Source organism: Heloderma suspectum, chromosome 10 (assembly GCF_057233095.1).
Source record: "Heloderma suspectum isolate Gila_16-S chromosome 10, 16-S_ref, whole genome shotgun sequence".
Classification (NCBI taxonomy): Eukaryota; Metazoa; Chordata; class Lepidosauria; order Squamata; family Helodermatidae; genus Heloderma; species Heloderma suspectum.
Window position 1 is genome coordinate 5579038 of NC_139467.1, and position 20841 is coordinate 5599878.

Sequence of the window (20841 nt, forward strand, 5' to 3'; positions counted from 1 at the left end):
ACACATATATTCATGTTGAGTTTAAGATGGAGGTTCACAGTTCTGACACTTCCAACAAATACTGCGCCCCCATTAGGGTCTCTAGGTCGTTTCTTGCACCACAAAGACGCCTTCAGAGCTCCAACTAACCAACCTTCCCCAACTTGGCATGCTCCAGATGTGTTGGCCTACAACTGCCATTTTCCCTCACCATTGATTATGTTGGTGAGGGCTGATAGGAGTTGTAAAACCCAAAACATCTGGAGGACCACACATTGCCCGCCTCTGCATTAAGGGATCCACGAACCAAAAATCACTTTGGAATGGCACCTGGCCAGGTTGGAAGCAATGCTCACTATCTCCATCTTGGTTGGACCACCTGCCTTGTGAAAGTTCACTCAAAACCCCCTTGAATGGGGCTCTGAGGGCTTCTCCCTGTTTGCACGTCCCTTTTCCCTCCATCCTTCACCTGCTGTGTCTCCACTTCCTCCCTGCCCAACAGCTGAAGGGGCTTCCAAGGACAAATGTTGCCTGAGGATCCCAAAACCTGGCAGGATGAGTGGGTAGGTCCCTTGGGCTTCTCTGCAACACACAGGCCCAAGCCTGCCTCTCCAGAACAGACAGCAGTGAAACTTCATGCCATGAATCCCACTCTGCAGAAGTGATGACATTTTAATTGCTGGAGCTGGCGCAGACTGTGGCGAAACTCCCAGAGGTGTTGTGGATTTCCTGAATTTTGGCAGCCTTGGTGAGAGCAGTCTATTCGTTCTACCACAACTGCCTGGTTCTGCCAAACTTTTTCTCACCCAGGAATCGGGAGACCTCACAATATGCCAGTATTGTACAATCCCATCATGTTCATTTCTCTGACTGTGTGGGAGGGGCCATAATTCAGCAGAAGATCTCTTCTGTTATATCTGAGAAACTGGAGAGTCTTGGCCAGTCGGAATAGATGGACCAAGAGACTCGACTATTGAATTTTCTGCAGCTGAATTTCCTTCACATAGTTATTAATAGCACAGGAGCCCTGTGATGGTGGTAGTGGGGGGGGGGTGTTACTGACAGGTTAAGACCACCTTCTTGCTAGGTTGGAACTTTTTTGTGGTCTGATTCTTGTACCTCAGCCTTCCACAACCTGGTGCCCTCCAGATGTATTGAACTACACCTCCCATCACCCACAGAAAGCTTCGGGTAACCTGGAGTGGATTTCTGGATGGAAGGACTGAATGCCATTTAGTTCTGGTACTCAAAGCCAATAATTCCAGGGTTCAGAATTTTTTAACGAAGTGTAGCAAAACACGAGGCAGGCCCCACAGGGCTGAGGCCTGCCCACCCCTGGCATGGGTAATTTTCTGTGGCAAGAGATGTGCAAATCTTTGAGCAAACGCTGCCAGCTTTTCCCCGGACCACGTCCTCAGCCACTGATCGGCCTCACGGCTGCTTTCCAGACGTGCCTTTTGTGTGCAACCTGCACTTTCTTGCTTGTAAGAGAGTAGACCAGGGTGAGTGAGAAGAAGGGACTCCTGGCAGATGTATTCCCTGTGGCGTCTCAGCCAATTGGCCAGGATCCATGTGCTGGCAAAAGGCAGCAGCACAAACCCCGCGCTCTTTCTGAGGCGGATCCGCTTATCTTTTCCCTCCGGGTGCGTCTGCAGGTCTCTCGGCTGGGGTTATGTAAACAAGGAAACCTATAAGCAAGTACCTTGGGCAGCTGCTCTGGAGGAGGAAATCTCTCTTTCCAGCCTTGAATGTTCACCAGGCACAACTCCTGGCTGCTGTGAAACCCCATTCCATTTTCTCTGTGCTAGGATATCAGTGGCTTCAGATGCCAATGGCAACTTTTGTTTCGTTTGAAACGGCAGGTGACTCTGGGGTCCCAATTCTGACTGGGAACGCAGCGGGGGCAAAGGGCTACAAAACAAAACCTCCCCCAGGCCGTGGCTCCCCTCTGCCCCCCCCCTTTGCTGCCTATTTGTTAACAAAACACAACCACACAAGGCCAAATAAGTGAATGATGTTAGGGTGGCCGTGTGTCCTCTTTGATAGAGGATTGAGAACAGTCCTCTATTTGAAGGGCTGTCAGAGGACTCTCACACTCCGGGAGAGAGCGGAGGACAGGAAGGCCTGGTGTGCTATGGTCCATGGGGTCACGAAGAGTCGGACACGACTGAACGACTGAACAACAGAGGACTGTCCTCCATTTGAAAGTGGCCCAGTCTGATTCCAGTTTAAAGATAACCATCAGAACTGTTGTCCATCCACAGTTAGCACCTGAACAAGCAGGTATACAGGTCACCTGGGCACAGCCTTCCACACCACGATGACATGTGCTATATTTCTGTTTCGATTCTAGTCATTATTTCTACATTTGCATCTATTGCATATAAATTAGCATATGAAAATGTCATGCAAATTACTCTCCTCTTTTGCCCTCTTTTTGAGAGATTCATAAGTGGCCAGTTTATGTTGGATCTCTTTTGGCCCTTGGGGAGACACCCAGGAAGGATCCTATTTTCAGTGTCAGTATCAGGGGGCTGGACTCAATGGCCTTATAGGCCCCTTCCAACCCCACTATTCTGTGATTCTGTGATCACCTTGTTGAATCAGAGTACTGGTCTTTCTAGTCTCCAGCTGGAACCATTCAGTGTCTCCACTGACATTGGAGCCACCAGCCTCCGCTGATAGATCGATCGATCGATCGATAGATACAGTTTTAGCTATAGATATAGATACTCATATAAAAATACATTGTGATATGGCAATCTTTATTTAATTATTTGCCAAAAGTCCTTTTATCCCACAGTTCCATTAAGCTAAACGCTGCAGCCAGCTTACAATCTAATCAGCATGTTAAGGTAACAATAAACGGCAAATACAGAAAACCCAAAAGCCAACAAAAGAGAAGGCAGTAGGAAAAAACCACTTCAACTAACCTGAAACAGGGAGATTAAGCTTAAACGACTAAGGTGCCCAGCCTGGGAAAGGCATTGGAGAAGGGGCCAGATGCACCTCCTCTGGCAAGGAATTCCAGCCTAAATGCAGCCACAGGGAAGGCCCTTTCCTGGGTCCCAACCAAACACAATACAGATGTTGGAGGATCGTGGAGGAAGACTTCACGGAAGATCTCAGTGGCTAGTCGGACTCCTTATGGGAGAAAATGGACTTTTTGGTAGGATCATTAACTTCAGTAGCATTATCTGGGAATTTTTCCTAGCTGCTGAGAAGCATGTCTCTGAGAGCGAATCGCCTTCTGAACGCATGCTGACTGACATGCAATGGAATATTGGGCATAAATATGCAAGTGTTTTTGGACACAAATTTGGGGAAGCCATAAACTGAGTTAAACCGGAGGAAGCAGAAAGTGAAGACAGCGTAGGATTGTTGATTTTTAGGAATGGTCTGTTATGAATTGGACTGAGGGTGGTTGTTACCTTTTGGTTTCTAGGGCGCCTCCATTTCACCTTTGTAAATAAGAATCTTAGAAATCAACCAGCCACACCCAGGCCTTGAGAGAGGAACAAAGTAAGGGTCGCAAAGCCATTGCCATTTGTGGCAGGGTGAGATGGGTTTACGTAAGGGCTGCGTGCTTACCAAACTTCCCCGTTTTGAGTATGAAATTGAGCACTGTGAAAATCTATGCACAGAGAGATTGCATCTCAGAAAGGATATTGTAGTCCTGGAAAAGGGAAAACCAAAATGATCAGGTGGCTGCTGGAGCAACTCCTTGCAAAGAACGGTTACATTTGGGGCATTTTAGTTTAGAAAGAAGGTGAGTAAAGGGACATGATAAAAGTGTATAAAATTATGCATGGTGTGGAGGAAGTGGATAGGGAGATGTTTTTCTCCCTCTCTTATAATACTAGAATCCAGTAGGGTCATCTTATGAAGTTGAGTAATGGGAGATTTAGGAAAGATAAAAAGAAGGACTTCTTCACATGGTGCATTGTTAAACTATGGAATTCACTTCCACAAGGTCTAGTGATGGCCACCACTTTGAATGGCTTTAAAATGGGATTGGATAAATTCATGGGGGAGAAGGCTATCAATGGCTACTAGATCTGATGGCTATGTGCTACCTCCAGCCCCAGAAGCGCTCTAACTATAACTAAGTCTGGATCCAACCCTTAGTGTTTAGTGTGGAATTGCCACTCTTGGTTCACTCGATGTTTACAGGGCATCCATACGTCCCTGTATATATAAAAACCTTCCAGGGGTTTCCTTGTGGTTCTTCTGCTTTTTCTCTGAGTGCTTCCAGGCAAGGCCTTCATCTTGCAATTGCCCTGCCTCAAACACAAAATTTTAGGGGGGTGGGAGGCCAGATGTTGTTGTCTTCCTCCACTTGTAACCCTGTTTTCTCACACTGCTTCTTCAGTCTTTTTTCCTTTCCATTAAAACCTGAGCATTTCTACATGAGCGATACTGTTCATCGCTGTACCTACTTTCACTTTTATCACAGAATTGAGATCCAAGCTCTGCACAAAGAGCTTTTCCTTTCCTGATTTCCACTACATAAATTCTAGCTGGCATGCTATAGCGGAATATTGCAATTACACAAGTAGGAAAATATCTTTTCTTTCACTTTCAGAAACTATGCCCTATTTTCCCCACTCTAAAAAAAACTGCAAAAGTGTTCTTAGGGCTTTCCTTTCTTGCTTTTCCATATAAAACCTCTAGGTAGCACTGTGGTATAGTGGAATAACACAAATACACAAGAGGAAGTCGCACTTTCTTTTGCCATCAGAAATAATACCCCATTTTCCCTGCTCTAAATTTTTTTTCCCCAAAGTGGTTTTTACAAACAGACGCAAAACTGGAAGGTCACAACATTGGCTAAAGAGCCTGCAAGCAACCATGAGTATTAGTGATAATGTAATGACGTAGTAATGTAATGACGCTTAGTGAGTATTAGTGATAATGTAATGACGCTTAGTAATGACAAGCACACAATAAACGCCTTGTGTAGAAAAGTTCAAAGGCAGAATATGGACCCAAAACACCTTTTGACTGGTAGTCCTGGGAGGCCTCCTTCTGAAGTATCCTCAGACTAGAGAAAGTATGACTTTTTAAAAAGAAGGATGTAAGAGTAGCACAGTCTCCACAGGTGTAGATGCCCTGTTAGGACTAGCCTACTAGTCCTGATGGCTCAGTGCTACCTCCACTACCAGAGGCAGTGTGTCTAGGTACACCGGTTGCTGGGGAATATGGGCGGGAGGGTGCTGTTGCACTCATGCCCTGCTTGTGGGTTCCTGATCCCTTTAAAAGGGGATTGACAAATTCCTGGAGAAGGCTCTCAATGGCTACTAGTCCTTATGGCTATATTCTGCCTTCAGTATCAGAGGCAGTATGCCTATGTGCACCAGTTGCTGGGGAACATGGACAGGAGGGTGCTGTTTCACTTGTGTCCTGCTTGTGGGTTTCCCGTGCGGAGCTGGTTGGCCACTGCATAAACAGAATGCTGAATTAGACAGACCCTTGGTCTGATCCAGCAGGGCTCTCCTTATCTTCTTATCTTCTGACCATGAGGCAGAGTGGGGCGATTGTCTCAGACAGTTGATTTCTGGGTGTCCTGAAAGGGCAGCAAATTGTCAGTGATCTAATTTATACTTGTTGTATTTTTACTGCCAGTGAGTGGGCAGTGGAGGCTGGTGGCTCTGATGTCCGTGGGGCAGTGAACCTGCTCTGCACCTTGGAGAGCTCCTTTAGAGTTCTGACTGGTTCTGGAGCAGAATCACCCTCCCACTGGCATTGGAGCCATGGCTTGTGGGTCGCTGTTTTTTAACTTCACCAGCCTGGGGCACTGTGCACTTTGTCTTGGAAAGGGAGGCGGGCATGTACTGGTCCAACTCAGGTGGCAGAACATCTTGGGCCAGCCCTGGCTCTCCACAACAGCTTCATTATTTGCTTGCTGGATGCCGGGCAACAGCCAGGAGGAACTTTATTCCTGCCTTCCGCACCCTGGAGTGCTTCCAGACGAGGCCTTTATCCCACCATCACTCCGCCATACCCACAGAACGTTACAGGGGTTCAGACATCATCGTCTTCCACTCAGGTCCATCCCTTGTTTTCCCATCACCTCTTCTCTCTTTTCTCTTACTGCTGAAAATCCATTAAAGGGGGAGAAAAAAGCTGGAATAGCTACACAGTGCCTTCTAACTGGTAGCAGCTAGGAGCCCTCCATCTGGAAGCGCCCCAACTGTGCTGGACTACAACTTCCATCATCCCCGGCTAGGATGGCCAGGGCACCAGGTTAGGGAAAGCTGTTTATTCTCTGTGTTGTGCCTCCTTTGAGCTGCTCCAAGCAGATGAGAAGAGAGCAGTGGAAAGCTGGTGGGGTGCGGACAAGATCCACTTTCTGAAAGAGTGCAGCCCCATCCCTGAGTGAGGAAACCCCCTGGCTCTTCTTGGTTCCTCCCCGCCCCCACTGTGGCTTTTTAAAAATGGCAATATTTGCACAAAAGCACCTCAGCCCATGATTCTGACCTCCTCCTCATGATCTGCACGAGCACCTCTGCTTCTAAGGAAGCGGGGAAGGGTGGTGTCCTTTTTGCATCAAAAATAGGCTTGTATTGAGCTCCTCCCCCACTTCCCCAATCTAGAGCAGGGCTGGGAGAGAGTGTCAGCCTCAGCACATGTCCTCTGCTAGTCCAAACGGGAATTAACAAAATAATCAAGTCCTTTGAGGAGCCTTTGAAAGAGCTGGGTCTGTTTAGCCTGGAGAAGAGAAGATTGAGGGGAGAGCTGAGAGTGGACTTCAGATGTCTGAATGGCTGTCATGCAGAGGATGGAGCAGATGGATTTGCAGTTGTTCTTGAGGGCAGGACTAGAACTGATAGGTGGAAATGGAAGGGAAGCAGATTTTGGCTAAACATTAGGAAAAACTTCCTAAGAGTGAGAGCTGTTCAGCAGTGGAACAGACTGTCTTGGGAGGTGCTGGGCTCTCCTTGCTGGAGGTATTTAAGCAGAGGCTGGGCAGCCATCTGTCAGGGGCGCTGTAGCTGCACCCTGCGGTGTAGAGCCTGCAGCAGGGGGCTGGACTAGATGATGTCTGAGGTCCCGTCCAACTATGATTCCATGAAATGCGTACGTGCGTGCGCACACACGGACACACGAGCCTGTGACTGTTGCAAAGTGCTTAATATCGCTTAACTCAGGGGTCAGGGGTAGGCAACTTGTGGCCCTCCGGATGTTGTTGGACTACAACTCCCATCAGCCCTAGCCTGTGTACCCCTTGAGGGATGATGGGTGTTGTATTCCAAGATTTGGAGGGTCACAAGTTGCTTACCCCTGACTTAAATAAATAAGGGCACAATCCTATGCATGTAGGACTTCTTTCTGTCTAAACATGCATAGGATTGCACCGTAAGTCATATAGTACAAGTTAAGTAATTCTTTTTTTAAAAGAAAAGGAAAAGATTGAGAAGGGAATTATTTAAAAATTGCCGCTTGGGTGAACTGGATGTTCCTCTTCCCCATCCACAGGTCAATGTCAGAGCCACTGGTGTGGATTGAACATTGCAGGATGGACACAGAGATAAAATGCCATTTCCCCAGTAGTGTGGAAAGTCAATGGTGATTCTGCCTGCAGCCCTCCCTCTGCAAGCAACCTTAGAAGCCAGAGGCGCCGTTGGGCTGGAGACACCCTCTGGCTTCTGTGACCAGGCTGAATCACTGCATATAACTCCTAGCTGGCTCCTCCCCCTTCTGCACGATTATTCCAGTTGCAAACCGAATTTATTTCGCATTGTTTTCTTTACTGTTTGGAATGCTGAATGTGGTGGCAATTCTGGCTGTTGCAATACTGTATGCTGGTGCCTGGGAATTTAAATAGAATCTCACCTCTGAATAGGGCTGTCTCTTAGGAATGGGATCTTCTTGGCTCATAGGAAATTGAACTATTTCTCTCCTGGAGGGCTCTACAGGTTACTTTGAATACAGGATAAACCCCAGAACCTTTCTGCAGTGTCAGGGCCCAGTTTTGGAATATGTGAAGCAATGAGAAAGAAGAGACCATCTTTGAACTTGTACATCTTTGAACCTGCCCACACATACATCCGCGCACAGGTACGCACACAGCTGAGCAAGCAGAGCCACTGACCACAGACTTGGAATTACAAAGAAAGGCACCCAGGACAGAAAGTATGACTGCCAGGCAGGGTGAGCCCGCCATCTCTTTAGTAATCAAGCGCAGGGGCTTTCACCCACCCGTAGGATGCCAGGCAGCTCCAAACGCCCAGTGCGATTGAGTATCCAGCCCAAAGCAGGGGTGTCGAAAGATTGTTTTGCACTGCTGTAGCAACGGGAAGGGTTCGGGAGTGATAAGTGAGCTATGGGAAGGGCGTTATTGGAACAGGTGATGCCAACAGCAGCTGGGTGTAGTGAAGGGTTGTGAAAGGGGTGGATGATAAGGAGCACAGGTTCAAAAGGCTGGAGGAGAAAGAGAAGCCACAGGGAAAGGCCCTGCTTCAGATGGCAGTGGTGACTGCCACATTTGCTAGAGGCCACATGGCTGAAAGGCAGCCATAAACCTGGTGTGGCAGCTGGCCCTTGGCTAATCCTGAAGCTCCTCTTCCTGAAGGAAACTTGCGTGTGGGGGAACCTCCCGCCAGCGCTCAGCATGCCAATTGATGGCAACAAGAAGAGGGTCTCTGAGCATGCCAAGACTGCGTTTCACTTTTCCACCGACTCACCCCAGCCAGTCTCACCACCACCAAATCTGAGATGATTAAGTGGTAAGGTTTCCAGGGCAGAATTTAACCCTCTGCATTGTCATATCTGCTAAGTGGATTTGCACCAACTAATTTTCACTTCGCCTACATAGGTGCTATTTGGAGTTTCAGTAGAAAGGTGGGATGGAAAAAGCAGTTCAAAGGACTTGTGCAGATTCAATGTTAACTTGCAAAAAGGCCATTTTAGGAGTGTTTTTGACTATTTTTTAAAAAACACCTGATATTAGATCAGCGTTTTTCTTTGCGTTATCTGAAAACCAGAGGCTATGGGAGTGAGATCACCAGAGGAGTCACCTGCCTTCTCCTTGCTGGTGTTTAGAAAAACGGGTCAGGAGTTCAGCCTAGCACTACCTTTGGTGCTTTGAATTGTTTTAATATTTTGGCTGTTTTCATTTGGTTGTTGCTTTTTCTTTTTCTTTTCTTTTTTTAAGGCAATATAAAATATATTCCAACTGTCCCTATTTACCAGGGACAGTCCCTGTTTTTGGTACCTGCTGCTGATAAAATACTGTTCCAGATTGGTCCTGTTCTGCTTGAGGAGGAGTGGGGGAAGACATGTATACAGGTATATTTTCAGAAATGTTGTTCATATGCTCCCTTGAGCACTAGAGCTGAAAACTGACACATTTCAGTCCCATCTTCTGGCTCTCTCTGTAAGTTAAATTTCCTGACCTTCGTGAGCATGCCTGTTGATGTGAGCTCAGGATCATAAGGTTCCATGAAGTGCACATGCCACAGGTGGTGACAATCATTTGGAACTGCTATGTACAATTATTTATTATTTGTTAGCAATATTTATTTATTTATTTATTTATTTCAACGATTTGTGCACTACTTGATATCCTAAGACCTCTAAGCAGTTTATATGAAATACATATAATACAATATAAAAAAAGCAATATAAAATAAATACAAGAAAACCGTGTCATGGCCCGTTACAAGTCAGGGAAAGCCTGAGTAAACAGATCCATCTTCAAGAGATGTCTAAAGTCGCCACAGTTTCTGCCTCTTGAACAAAGCATGGAAGGAAAGGAAGGTCCAAGGAGAGCGTGTGCCACTGCCAATAAGGCCCACTTATGTTCTGTTACCTGGCCACACACAGTTGGCTGTGAACCACCAGTAAGGCCTCCTCAGATACTCTTGGGCTGATTTGGTGTATTTAGGGCATATAGTTATATATCGCTTCTCATTTGAAACAAATCCCAAAGCAGTTTACAAAAGAATGCAGACAAAAACCACCCAGCCACATAACATCCAGAATAGGATCGTGAGGTTGTTACAAAGATATCTCATGGGGGCGGGGGCAGCCGAAACAAACAGATACACTTTCATGCTAGCATTGAGGCCTGATGTACCTCAGAGGGGAGATAGTTCCACAGGGCAGGTAACGCTGCAAAGAAGGCCCGTCTCCATGCCTTTGCCAAATGAAAATCGGCAGGTCACGTGCACCATTTATGCAGAAGCACACTATTCTCTGAGGAAGCATGTTGCTGAGAGAGTGCATGCAGGGAGCTGTGTGTGACTGATCCTTGGTGTGAAAAGATGCGTGTTTTCCAAGTACACAAGACAAAGGCTTCTGTTTCTAACTTGGAAATAGTTGAGGGGATTCTACCTTTGTTTTTATGGTGATGATGATTATATAAGACAGCTCAAACACTTGGAATGGGAGATACGTGCACACGCATGCACACATGAAAGATAGACTAACAACAGCGTATTTAAGAAAATACATTTAAGGGAAATGTTTCGGCTTCCACCTTCATCAGTACCTGTGATGCAAATGTATATGCATAATCTTAGAATAGAACTTCTCCCTTAAAAAGCAACAGTGCACTGGGCAAAGGAAAAATAAGGATGATGTGAAATAAAAGCAATTAACAAGCAGACCAGGAAAAAGCCCAGACGGCAGTCATGAGAGCATCTGCTCCTTGAGGCTTCAGGGTGGGCGTGAGGAGCATGCCTTGCCTTTGTCCATCTGTCACTCACAGCAGAGGGCTCTCCGTGACAGGGGCACGCTGGTAAACTGGAGGAGGGGGGCAGGCAGATTCTTCCAGCTGCCTTCCTCTCATTCTTGAGCCTGTGTTGTTTCTGGAAGAATATCAGGTGCTCCAGGGAGAGATGTGGCCCTTGGCCTACCAGCTACTGAAACTCGCTTTAGGTTGCGTTTACACAACAGCAGTGGTGTAGGAGAGCCAGGGCTCACAAGGACGCAGCACGGGCACGTTTTGATCAGCAGGATGCTGACTTCATCTGCCATCACCACCTCGACTTACCTGTTCCCTTTGAGCTCACCTGCAGTCCTTACAGTAGCTGGGAGGAAATACATTTTCCCAGCAACAATATATTCTTCCTTGCTGTAATGCAAAGTCTTTTGGGGTGGCTTGCTCTGGACTGGGCAGTTAAGACCTATGAGCTTTACCAAAGCCGTGCTCCTGGTGGAGATGAAAACTCCTAGAACTGGTTTGTTGAAATGGATCAACACAGGGTCCTGCGGTTTTGGACTCTCCTTGGGGGGGTGGCGCTGGGGATCGTTGGGATGAGCACCCACGCTTCAGAATCATAGAATCATAGGGTTGGAAGGGGCCTACAAGACCATCGAGTCCAACCCCCTGCTCAGTGCAGGAAGCCTGATTCCCAGGCGGTCTCCCATCCAAGTACTAGCCAGGGCTGACCCTGCTTAGCTTCTGAGATCAGATGAGGCTGGGCGCATCCAGCCCTTTGCTCAGTCAGATTTTGCCATTACAGCACTGCACAAGAGCAAAGCCACAGGCTGGGTGAGCCCCGTTCCCAGTAGCTTTGACCGTTGGCAGTTCAATGTGCACAGAGGCACACGGATGACCATTGAAGCTGTGTGGTCTGCACTGAGAGGATCTGAGAAGCCCCCTCCGAGCCTGCTGCTGCTGTTACTACTGCTGCCCATTTTCTGTCACATTGGGCTAGTGGCTCTGGACCTGATATTTGTGAGAAAGGACAACATGCTGGGCTGTAGCCATGGATCCCAGGACCCCTTTTAAGAAAGGAAATTGAGCATTCAGCCAGTGCCATCCTCTGTTCCCTGGGGTTTAAATGCCGACGTGAGATTTTTGGCATCCCTTTTGCAACGTCTTTCCTCTTTCTCCATCAGTTGCATGGCAGACCCAGCCAGCTCTTCGTCTTCTGTGATTCATTGCCTTCCTTAAAATAACCCCGAAATGGGGTAAAGATCAGGAGTTTTAAAGTCAACAACAGAAGCTGTCTCACTCATCTAGGGCTGAATTTCTACAACCTTCCCTCTCCCTCCTCTGAGCACACACGCAAAACAACCATGCTTTCTTTTCAGGGTTGGCCACATCAGTCAGCAGATCTGTCCTGAAAGGTCAGCAAATTGTTAGTTGTTTGAAGGCGCAATCCTATGCATTTTTAGACAGAAAAAAAGTCTGGCTGGGGAATGCTGGGAATTGTACGACTTTTTCTACCTAAACATGCATAGGGCTGCAACCTAATTTGTTGTTACTGCATTTTTACAGCCATGGATGGGGAGAGGTGCTTATGACATTTTCTGCCTTGTGAATCAAAATGCGTTGGCTGGCTTTGGGTCTTACATACCTTGAATTAGGGAGTTGAATGGGGGTGACATCTGCTGCTGTGCATCAGGCAGCAAAATGTCTTGGGCCAACCCTGTTTCTTTTGAATGGGGAAACACTTCTCCCTAAGTTTCACATGTGTATCTAGGCTGGTTGTGGGAAAGGCACTCTTTAAATTCACGAAAGGCCCTTTGCTGGGCTTATGAGCCCTCCACATTGAGTTGATTCGATGACATAGTTTTGGCGGAGGGGCCGTACTCAGCCCCTGTTCTCCAGGCAGACGGTCCCAGGTTCATTCTCTGGCACCTTCAATTAAAAGGATCAGGACGCAAGATGCTTCTCTCCCAGAGACACACCAATTACTGGGGCTAGATGAATAAATTGTCCAACCTAGCATAAGGCAGCTTATGTGCCTATTTTTTAATACAAATGTTTTCAAAACCATCAGAGGTAGGTGCCGTCTTAGAATAAGCTTCCCTTCTTTTCTCCCATGCACAGGACGAGATGCCTCTTCTGAGAGACTGCCTGCTTTGACACATAACATCTAAAATGCATCCTCTAAAAATAAACAAGCACACTTTTTTCTCCAGTAGCATTGTTTTCTTCCTATGCAAACGTGTGAAGATTTAGGGTGCAAGCCTATACGCACTTACCTGGGAATACTGCCCATTGAGAGTGGGGATTATAGCTGCTTGGACATGTATCAGCCATCTGATTGACTAATGGCACAATCCTGTGCATGTTTAGACAGAAAAATGTCATACAACTCCCAGCGTGCCCCAGCCAGTCATGCTGGATGGGGAATGCTGGGAGTTGTAGGATTTTTTCTGTCTAAACATGCACAGGATTGCACTCTAAATTACATATGGTTAAACAACTGAGATTTCCTTAATAGTGTCCAGCCAGACCTAACTTAGCATGCGCCCCCATATGTATGAAGCTATACAGATTGGGGTGAAAGGGGTATCAGGTGGGGGAGAAATGTGGTTTCTGATAATAAGAGCTAGGCTTCGATCCAGATTTAGTCATACATAGAGCAGACCCATTGAAATCAATGGACTTATGTCACTCTTGACTATGATAAACTCAATTGATTTCACTAGGTCTAATCTCAGTACAGGGGTCCTCAATGCAGCACCCGTGGAGTCCTCTAATGGTGCCCACAAAGCTCCACTCCCTTAAACATTTTTTAAATAAAATCCTTGAGAGATGTTAGGGTAGTCTTCTTTCTCTCCCTTTCTAGCCTCACTCTGCCTCTCCCTTCTATCCCTTTGCCTTGCTATTTCTCCCTCCTTCCCAGCATCTAGACTCACTGTTTCTCTCCTCCCGCCCTACTACCTCTGTTGACTAACCAGGCCCGCATATTACTTATTATGTGACTAGCCACATTCTCTGTGGGAGCCATTTTGTGCTAGTGCCCACAGCAGTTTCTCAAATTCCAAAATGTGCACATGGGTCCAAAAAGGTCGGGGGCCCCTGTCTCAGTCGATTAACTGCTATTCTTTAAAGGCAGCCTTCTTCAAACTGGCGCCCTCCAGATGCTTGGACTACAACTCCCATCATTCCCAGACATTGAACATGTTGGCTGGGGATGGAGGGAGTTGTAGTCCAGCACATGTTGAGGATGAATGTGGTTGAAATCTGCCTCTTCTAGAAAGATCTGTGGGAGAAGAGAGGCTCACTTGAAAACAGTTCCCCCTAAAAGCCCATGTTCTCTGGGGCCCAACTGCTTCCACGGTGCCGCCCCACCTGCATTTTGGTTAAGGTGCTGAAACAAAGGGATTGGGTTTTTTTGGTTGGCTCCCTTTTCGAAAGGCTGCTGGTGCTGGCTAAAAGATTCTGTCAGGGATGGATGAAGCTGTCAATTTCGCTTTCTCTCCATTTCTGTTTTTTCCAATCTTAAATCCAGCTCAAAGTTTTTTCTTTAAAAATTTGCATGAAAACTCATAAGCATTTTGGTGCACGTTTCTCCCAATATATGCATTTTTTGTATGCATTTGTGCTCATATACACATTTTTTGCAAACAATTTTCCTAATACAGTGTATTTTAAACATTTTTTTCCTAATGTAGGCAATCTTGTACACATGCTTTGATTGGAAAACTCCATTGCAACATTCAGAAAATTCAAATTTTGAAGGATAACTGATTCTGATTCACATAATGATTCAAAAGTGCAAAATCGGGTGAATTCACATTTCCGCTCATCCCTATATCTAGCTTCACAGAAGTAACAGAGCAAAAGAGAGAAGGGAGTGCTGGGTTAAATTTAACTAAACATCCGAGTGGGTTATATAAACCAAAGCATAGGATGTTCCAAGTATGTGGTTGCATTCAGTTTACAATGTTGGTAGCTTGTGGGTTCCATGTTCCATTGTCAAACATTGGATATAAGCAGGACTATTTGACTTTTGGTGATTTCCTTCTCACATACAAGCACAGAGTCCCACATGGAATCTGACATCAAGTAGAGATTTTTTAAAAATAATATTTTTATTTGCAATACAACAGTAACAACAACAAACAAATCAAAAAGGTGGTGGGTGGGAAGGGAAAAAAATCATATCATGAAGCATATCAGTGTACAGTAACGATTGCCTATAGGAAAAAGAAAAGAAAAACAGAAAACACAGGCAGGGGGAGAAAAGGATTAACATTTCCGTTTCATATATATACTTTAATATAAGCAGTCCATACATCTAAAGAGGCATCCTTACAACTTTGACAGTTTTAGGAGATATGCTGAAATGTAGTAAGAACAATAAGATCTTCAGACCATCGAGTGATAGGTGGTGGGTGTTTTTCCTTCCAAGCTTGGAGTGGAGAATTGGAATGCAAGAAAATACCAGCTTCTTAAAAAGCAAGTGGCTAGATTGTGACTACCGGAAAATGCATGGGCAGCACCTATAAAATGATCCTATGTGCTTTTTCTCATCCCAGGAAATCTCAAAATGATTCTAAATAAAATATAAAATAAACTGAATTCTCTGAAAAGATTGTATCATGTTCAGAGAAAGCCATGTTCTTCGATAGGCAGCCCCCAGTCCAAATGAACCGCTGAATTTTCAAACACAGATTATTAATAATCATCAACAAAATCCTTAATTTGTTGACAACCCTTTTAGAAACATATTCTTAGAATTGGTCTGAAAGCTTTTTGTATGCAGTTTGAATTCATGATTTCTTACCTTACCCATAGTAGGTGAGTTTTTGGAGGCATTGTGTGCATTTTTTCTTTGAGAGCCTTAGCTCCTTTACAGGATGCCAAGTTCCTTCCTCAGTTGAGAAGTATAGCATCTAAATAGGTCTGAAACTGATTTAAATGTGTAGTGTAGACATATCCAAGGGAACAATTAGCCCCTGTCCTCCTTAGGCTAACGCTTCAATTTGATAACACAATGGCAGGGTGGGGGGTGAAAATAATTTATCTCCTGACTGATCTGAGTTAAGAATACAAAACACCGATTATTTTTTTTAAAAAAAAAAACTCTGACAAACTGTGTTCAAATAGAAATCATTTTTGTAACTGTTTTTTGCTGTTATAAAGCTTTGGTCAATTTTCTCTTTGCTGACAAATCTGGCAAAACAAGAAGGGGGTGCTTTGCTGCCTATCTCCTTTCTGTTCTTAACCGTAGCCATATTCTCCCAAAGGATACTTGCCCAACTAAGACAATGTTGAATGAGTATGAGTCTTGTTTGATCTGCCCATGTCTTGGAGAGGCCAGTTCCTGGAACTCTAAAGCGACACTGAAGCTCTGTTTTGCCAGGGCTGGAAGCAATGGAGCTGAATTCGTGCCGCCAAATTATTATAATGCTTGCAAATGAGCTGCCAATCTCATTAACCCCCTAGTAATATAACCACAACGGGATTATTTCTGGTATGATTACGAATATGCCAACGGAAGGGCCTGGAGTTTCCTGTGTGATAACATCCAGGGTGCAAGACACATTCAACTACCTCTGGGATCTGGATGTAGTTTATTCTATTATATGCAGGAAGGTTGGAAGTGAATTGAAATACAAAGTGATCTGCTTTGCTCTCCTGTCCAATTCCACCTGCAATGAAAACGAGCGAAGGGGTGAAAAGAATGATGTTTCTCTGTCTCTGTGCTTAGTCTCTGTTCAACCACTTTCATATCCTCCTTTGGGTCTATAGTTGCCAAAGGGCTGGATGTACTGGATCTTGTCTGATCTCAGAAATTAAGCAGTGTCAGCCCTAGTTAGAATTTGGATGGGACACCGCCTAGGAATCAGGCTTCCTGCATTGAGCAGGGGGTTGGACTCAGTGGTCTTGTAGGCCCCTTCCAACCCTATGATTCTATGAAATGACCAGAACATAACTCAATCCGACCAGCTCTTGTTCCTAGGAGCAGTTTGGCAGGCTGAAATCATAAGGATGGAGATAAATCTGATAACTTTTTAATGTCTGCACATTAAATGTCTGCACTGCTGTTAAAGGCAAAGTTACAGTGGCAGGCTGAAAAGTTGGGCAACCCTATCAAGAATTCCCATCTTGAGCAAAAGCCATGTATTTCCATTAGGCCGTTAACTGATTTTTCAGTGGATCAATCACTTAAATTTAACGCAGGGATGTCAAAAATCAGGCCCATGGGCACAATCCAGCCCACTTGGGGGCACAATCCAGACCAGTAGGGTTCCCCAAATAGCCACACCCCCTTCCCGTGGCCCCACCTCCTTTCCCCCAACCTTTCGTAGTTTCCTGGCTTTTGCGGGGGGGGGGTCCCCACATTCTAAAAGGTTGAAATGCTTCTCCTAAGGCTTAGTTATTGGGAGTAAGAACGCTAAGCTGCAATATGTTCGCATTTTTGGTATTTTGGTCCTGCCCCTTTTTCCTTTGGCTCTACCCACAACTGGGATGCACGCACCCCCCCCCCGAGCTTCTCTGAAATTGTAGCCCGCTGAAAGATGGCCTTGTAGGCCCCTTCCAACCCTACTATTCTATGATTCTATGATCCCTGATTTAACCACTGAACTGATGAATTACATTTAAATAAAATTGCATATAATCAAAGTCTTAATCACGGTGCATTTTTGAGATGCTGAAGGAAATGGAAGCCATCATGGTGTACTGGGTAGTGTTGGGTTAGGACTAGGAAAACCCAGGTTCAAACCCCCACTCAGCCATGAAGCTCACTTTCACAACCTCTGGTACTGCAATGCGCTCTCTGTCTCCATCTCTGTCTCTGTCTCTCTGTCTCTCTCTCACAGACACACACACACAACTCTAGAATAACATCTGAAAAGGGTCAGGTACCACCCCAGGAGCAAAATAAGTTAAAAAAATAAAATTGCACCTTTAACCCATAGGACCCACCGACTGGAACATGCCCTCGCCAGTTAATCAACTAGTGCTTGAGCTGATGAAGCTATTGATGCAACAAGTTTAAGCTCACAGCACTAGCTAGATTCCTGGCTTGCAAACTCATCTGGTCTCTCCAGTGAACCTGCTTATTGAGAAAGGGCACAGGCCTCCTTCCCTCGGCCTGTGATCGATGGGGTGGGTACCCACTTTGCCCAGCATGCATGTGCTGTGGCCGCCCACAGCAAAAGAACCATGGCTGGAATTCCCAGGTGCTTGGCACATGAGGAAGGCCCCCTTCTGTGCAACTTGCTACACTGAGAAGGGAGGAACCTTATCTGTTTCAGTTACACTTCCCTGCCGGAAGAACCATTGCACAATCTTGAGCCACGGTTTGGTCACAGTGAGAACTGGCATTGTTTTAATTTTAAAATAAAATAAAATGCTGAGCCCTTTGGGCAGAGAGAGGAGCCAGAGCAGGAGAAATCAAGAGAACCTAGTCACTCTCACAGCCTAACATACCTCACAGGGTCATTGTGAGGATAAATTGCAGGGGAACAGGGAGGAATCTTGTACACCAGCCTGAGCTCCACGGAGGAAGGGTGAGATAAAAATAAAATAAATGACTAGAGGATGGCAACTCTTGTCACTGTTAGGAAGAACAGTTCCAGTTGGAGAACCCCAAAATCCAGGTAATTCACAAAATGGTTTCATGGCTGTGTAAGGCATAGCCATACGCCACCCCATTCAGTCCCTCTTATCCATCCTTGTGTTGTCTGTCCTGAGATCCTTCCAAGCTGAGCAGCCTTCCCCAGCCTGGTGCCCTCCAGATGTGTTGGACTGCAACGCCCATTGTTCCCAGCCAGCATGGCCATTGGCCAACACATCTGGAGCGCACCAGGTTGGGGAAGGCTGAACTGCAGAATGCTAGGGGATGGTGCCAGGAGCCTTCTGCGTGCAAAGCCGATACGCTACTGCCAGTGGGGCGGCTGGTAATTTTGCAGCCTGGACTTCGTGATCTTATGCCCGTGTGTCTTACTTGACTTGCGAAGCACACAATGAACATTTGTCTTCCCCTCCCGCCCTTCCATCCCTTCGCAGCGGCTTCTGCCTTCCCGATCAGTCAGAAGAACAACACTGTTTGCCAACAACAGCTGCGCTTGTTTAGCTTGGAAAAAAGGAGGGTCGGGGAGACATGAGAGAGGTGCACAAAATGATCATGGCGTGGAGAATGTGAACAGGGAGACATTTTTCTCCCTCTCTCCTAGTACTAGAACCCAATGGGGTCACCCCATGAAGCTGATTGGGGGAGATTCACAACAGATCAAAGGAAGGACTTCTCCACACAGCACATAGTTAAAGTATGGAATTTGCTACAGGATGTAGTGATGGCCACAAATTTGGATGGCTTTAGAAGGGGGCTGGACAAATTCCTGGAGGAGAAGGCTCTCAATGGCTACTAGTCCTGATGGCTATGTGCTACCTCCAGTACCAGGGGCAGTGTACCGATGTACACCAGTTGCTGGGGAACCCGGGCAGGAGGGTGCTGTTGCGCTCATGTCCTGCTTGTGGGTCCCTGGTCAGCAGCTGGATGGCCACTGTGTGAACAGAATGCTGGACTAGGTGGACCTTTGGTCTGATCCAGCAGGGCTCTTCCGGTGTTCTTATTAAGATGAAGATGATGATCTGAGCCTGTACAGTTTTTCATTTTAAACTCACTTGGATCATAGCACCATCATGACTACAGGAATGAACTGGAGTTTGCTTCTGCTGCTTTGATGCCCTCATCACCCCTCGCTCTCTTGGAGGGGGGTCGCTTGGGGGTATTTTGGCCCCTAGCTGCACCACTGAACTATGGCTGCAGAATGAAAGCTCAGCTGGTGTGTTTGCAGCTGCAGTCCAGCAAAGCTCTTTGCAAGGAAGGCAAGACAAGAGTTTGCCCACAACCAGGACTTTCTTTGGAAGTTCCCTTTTGAGGCACCCGTGTCGGTTTGCAGCTGAAATTTGCTAATTCTCCACCCCTACCTTTCCTTCTCTTCCCACACAGATCCGGGCCTACATTGGTGGCATCAGGCCAGACCGCAAAGAGGACGAGGACATGGTCGCCTTCCGCCTCAGTGCGTTCAACCCTATCATAGACCCTTGGCTGTTCATCATTTTCCGCCATGCCGTCTTCCGCAGCCTCCGGAACTTCTTCTGCTTCCGCCCGTGGTGGCCCCATTGGCCCAGGACACAGAAGGTATCCACCACGTTTAGGACGCAGGACAGCATCACTGGCCAAGGCCACTCTGTCTGCTGAGAGCAGAAGCCGCCCGACACACCAGGCTGTGGCAGCCCCTCTCTGGCAGGGGGCAAGTTGGGCTGGGGGCTCCCTGCTGTGGCGTGGGGAGTCTTTGAAGAAGAGCAGCAGCAGCAGCAATGACCCCCCTCACACACACACACAGCCTTTCGGGAAGGATCCAGGAATCGATGGGAAGAGAAGGGTCGGCTTCTCATTGTAGGAGATGGAAGGCCAGCGAATGTTTCTTCACCACAAGCAGCCCTGTGCTCTGGAGGAGAGATCCTCTAACCTGCACTGGCATCTCTGGTGGGATATTTTTCCCATGGGAAGGCTCGGCTTGGGGTCTCGTCATCAGCTGTAAAGGGAAAATACTTCTGATAAAGAGATGGGAGACCAAGTTGAAATGGGATCCCTAATTCAACTGCCAGTGGGGGAGACAGAGGAAGAGGATGTGAAAAGGACAGGGAGAGAGAGGGAGACAGACGGATGACTGACGTGACTATGAAGCAATGGGTTCGCCTGCATGTTAAGCAACCTGCACTCCCTGCGCTGACTCATACGCTAAAGTACCAGAATGGGTAATGGTGGTGCTTGGCCAGTTCACGCTTCCGGTGTCAATTATGTTAAGCACACAGTTCAATTGATCATGAAGAGTTACTGTGAATCTTTGAAGTGGTAGAAATAAAGGTTGAGTTTATATCAAACATACCTGTGTGGCTGTACCTTACCCACACACACCCTCACACACCATGTATTCTGTGCCTCTTCTGTCATTCCACGCACATGGCCTGGAGGCAGATACTAGTTTGTAAGGAAGGTTAAAATGGTCTGAGGGAGACGTTTACATGATGACTATACTCACCTAATTATTTTGTCCCATTGTCTCTTCTGAACAAACAGATGTAGCAGGTTTTTGAAACATAAAACGTGAAAACCTACGAAACCTGTATACCAATAACAGAGAGTGCTTCTG

The 20841-nt window shown here is 46.5% G+C and overlaps 1 protein-coding gene across 4 annotated transcripts in view; it reads left to right on the plus strand.

Moving 5' to 3' along the window:
• PTGIR (prostaglandin I2 receptor) overlaps positions 1-20570 on the plus strand; it is a 26955-nt gene extending 6385 nt beyond the window's left edge. Inside the window, exons 3-6 of one of the 4 annotated variants that reach the window (XR_014784991.1) lie at positions 6093-6225; positions 7889-8040; positions 9137-9270; positions 19635-20568. Coding sequence is in view for 1 of the 4 variants with exons in the window: in XM_084814778.1 (XP_084670904.1) it covers positions 19635-19886 (252 nt within the window). In the remaining 3 variants the exon portion in view is untranslated. Of the gene's footprint in view, positions 1-6092; positions 6226-7458; positions 7821-7888; positions 8041-9136; positions 9271-19634 lie in introns of those variants that run through there. The other 3 variants (XR_014784993.1, XR_014784992.1, XM_084814778.1) reach the window with 3 other exon arrangements.
• The last annotated feature ends 271 nt before the right edge of the window (positions 20571-20841 follow it).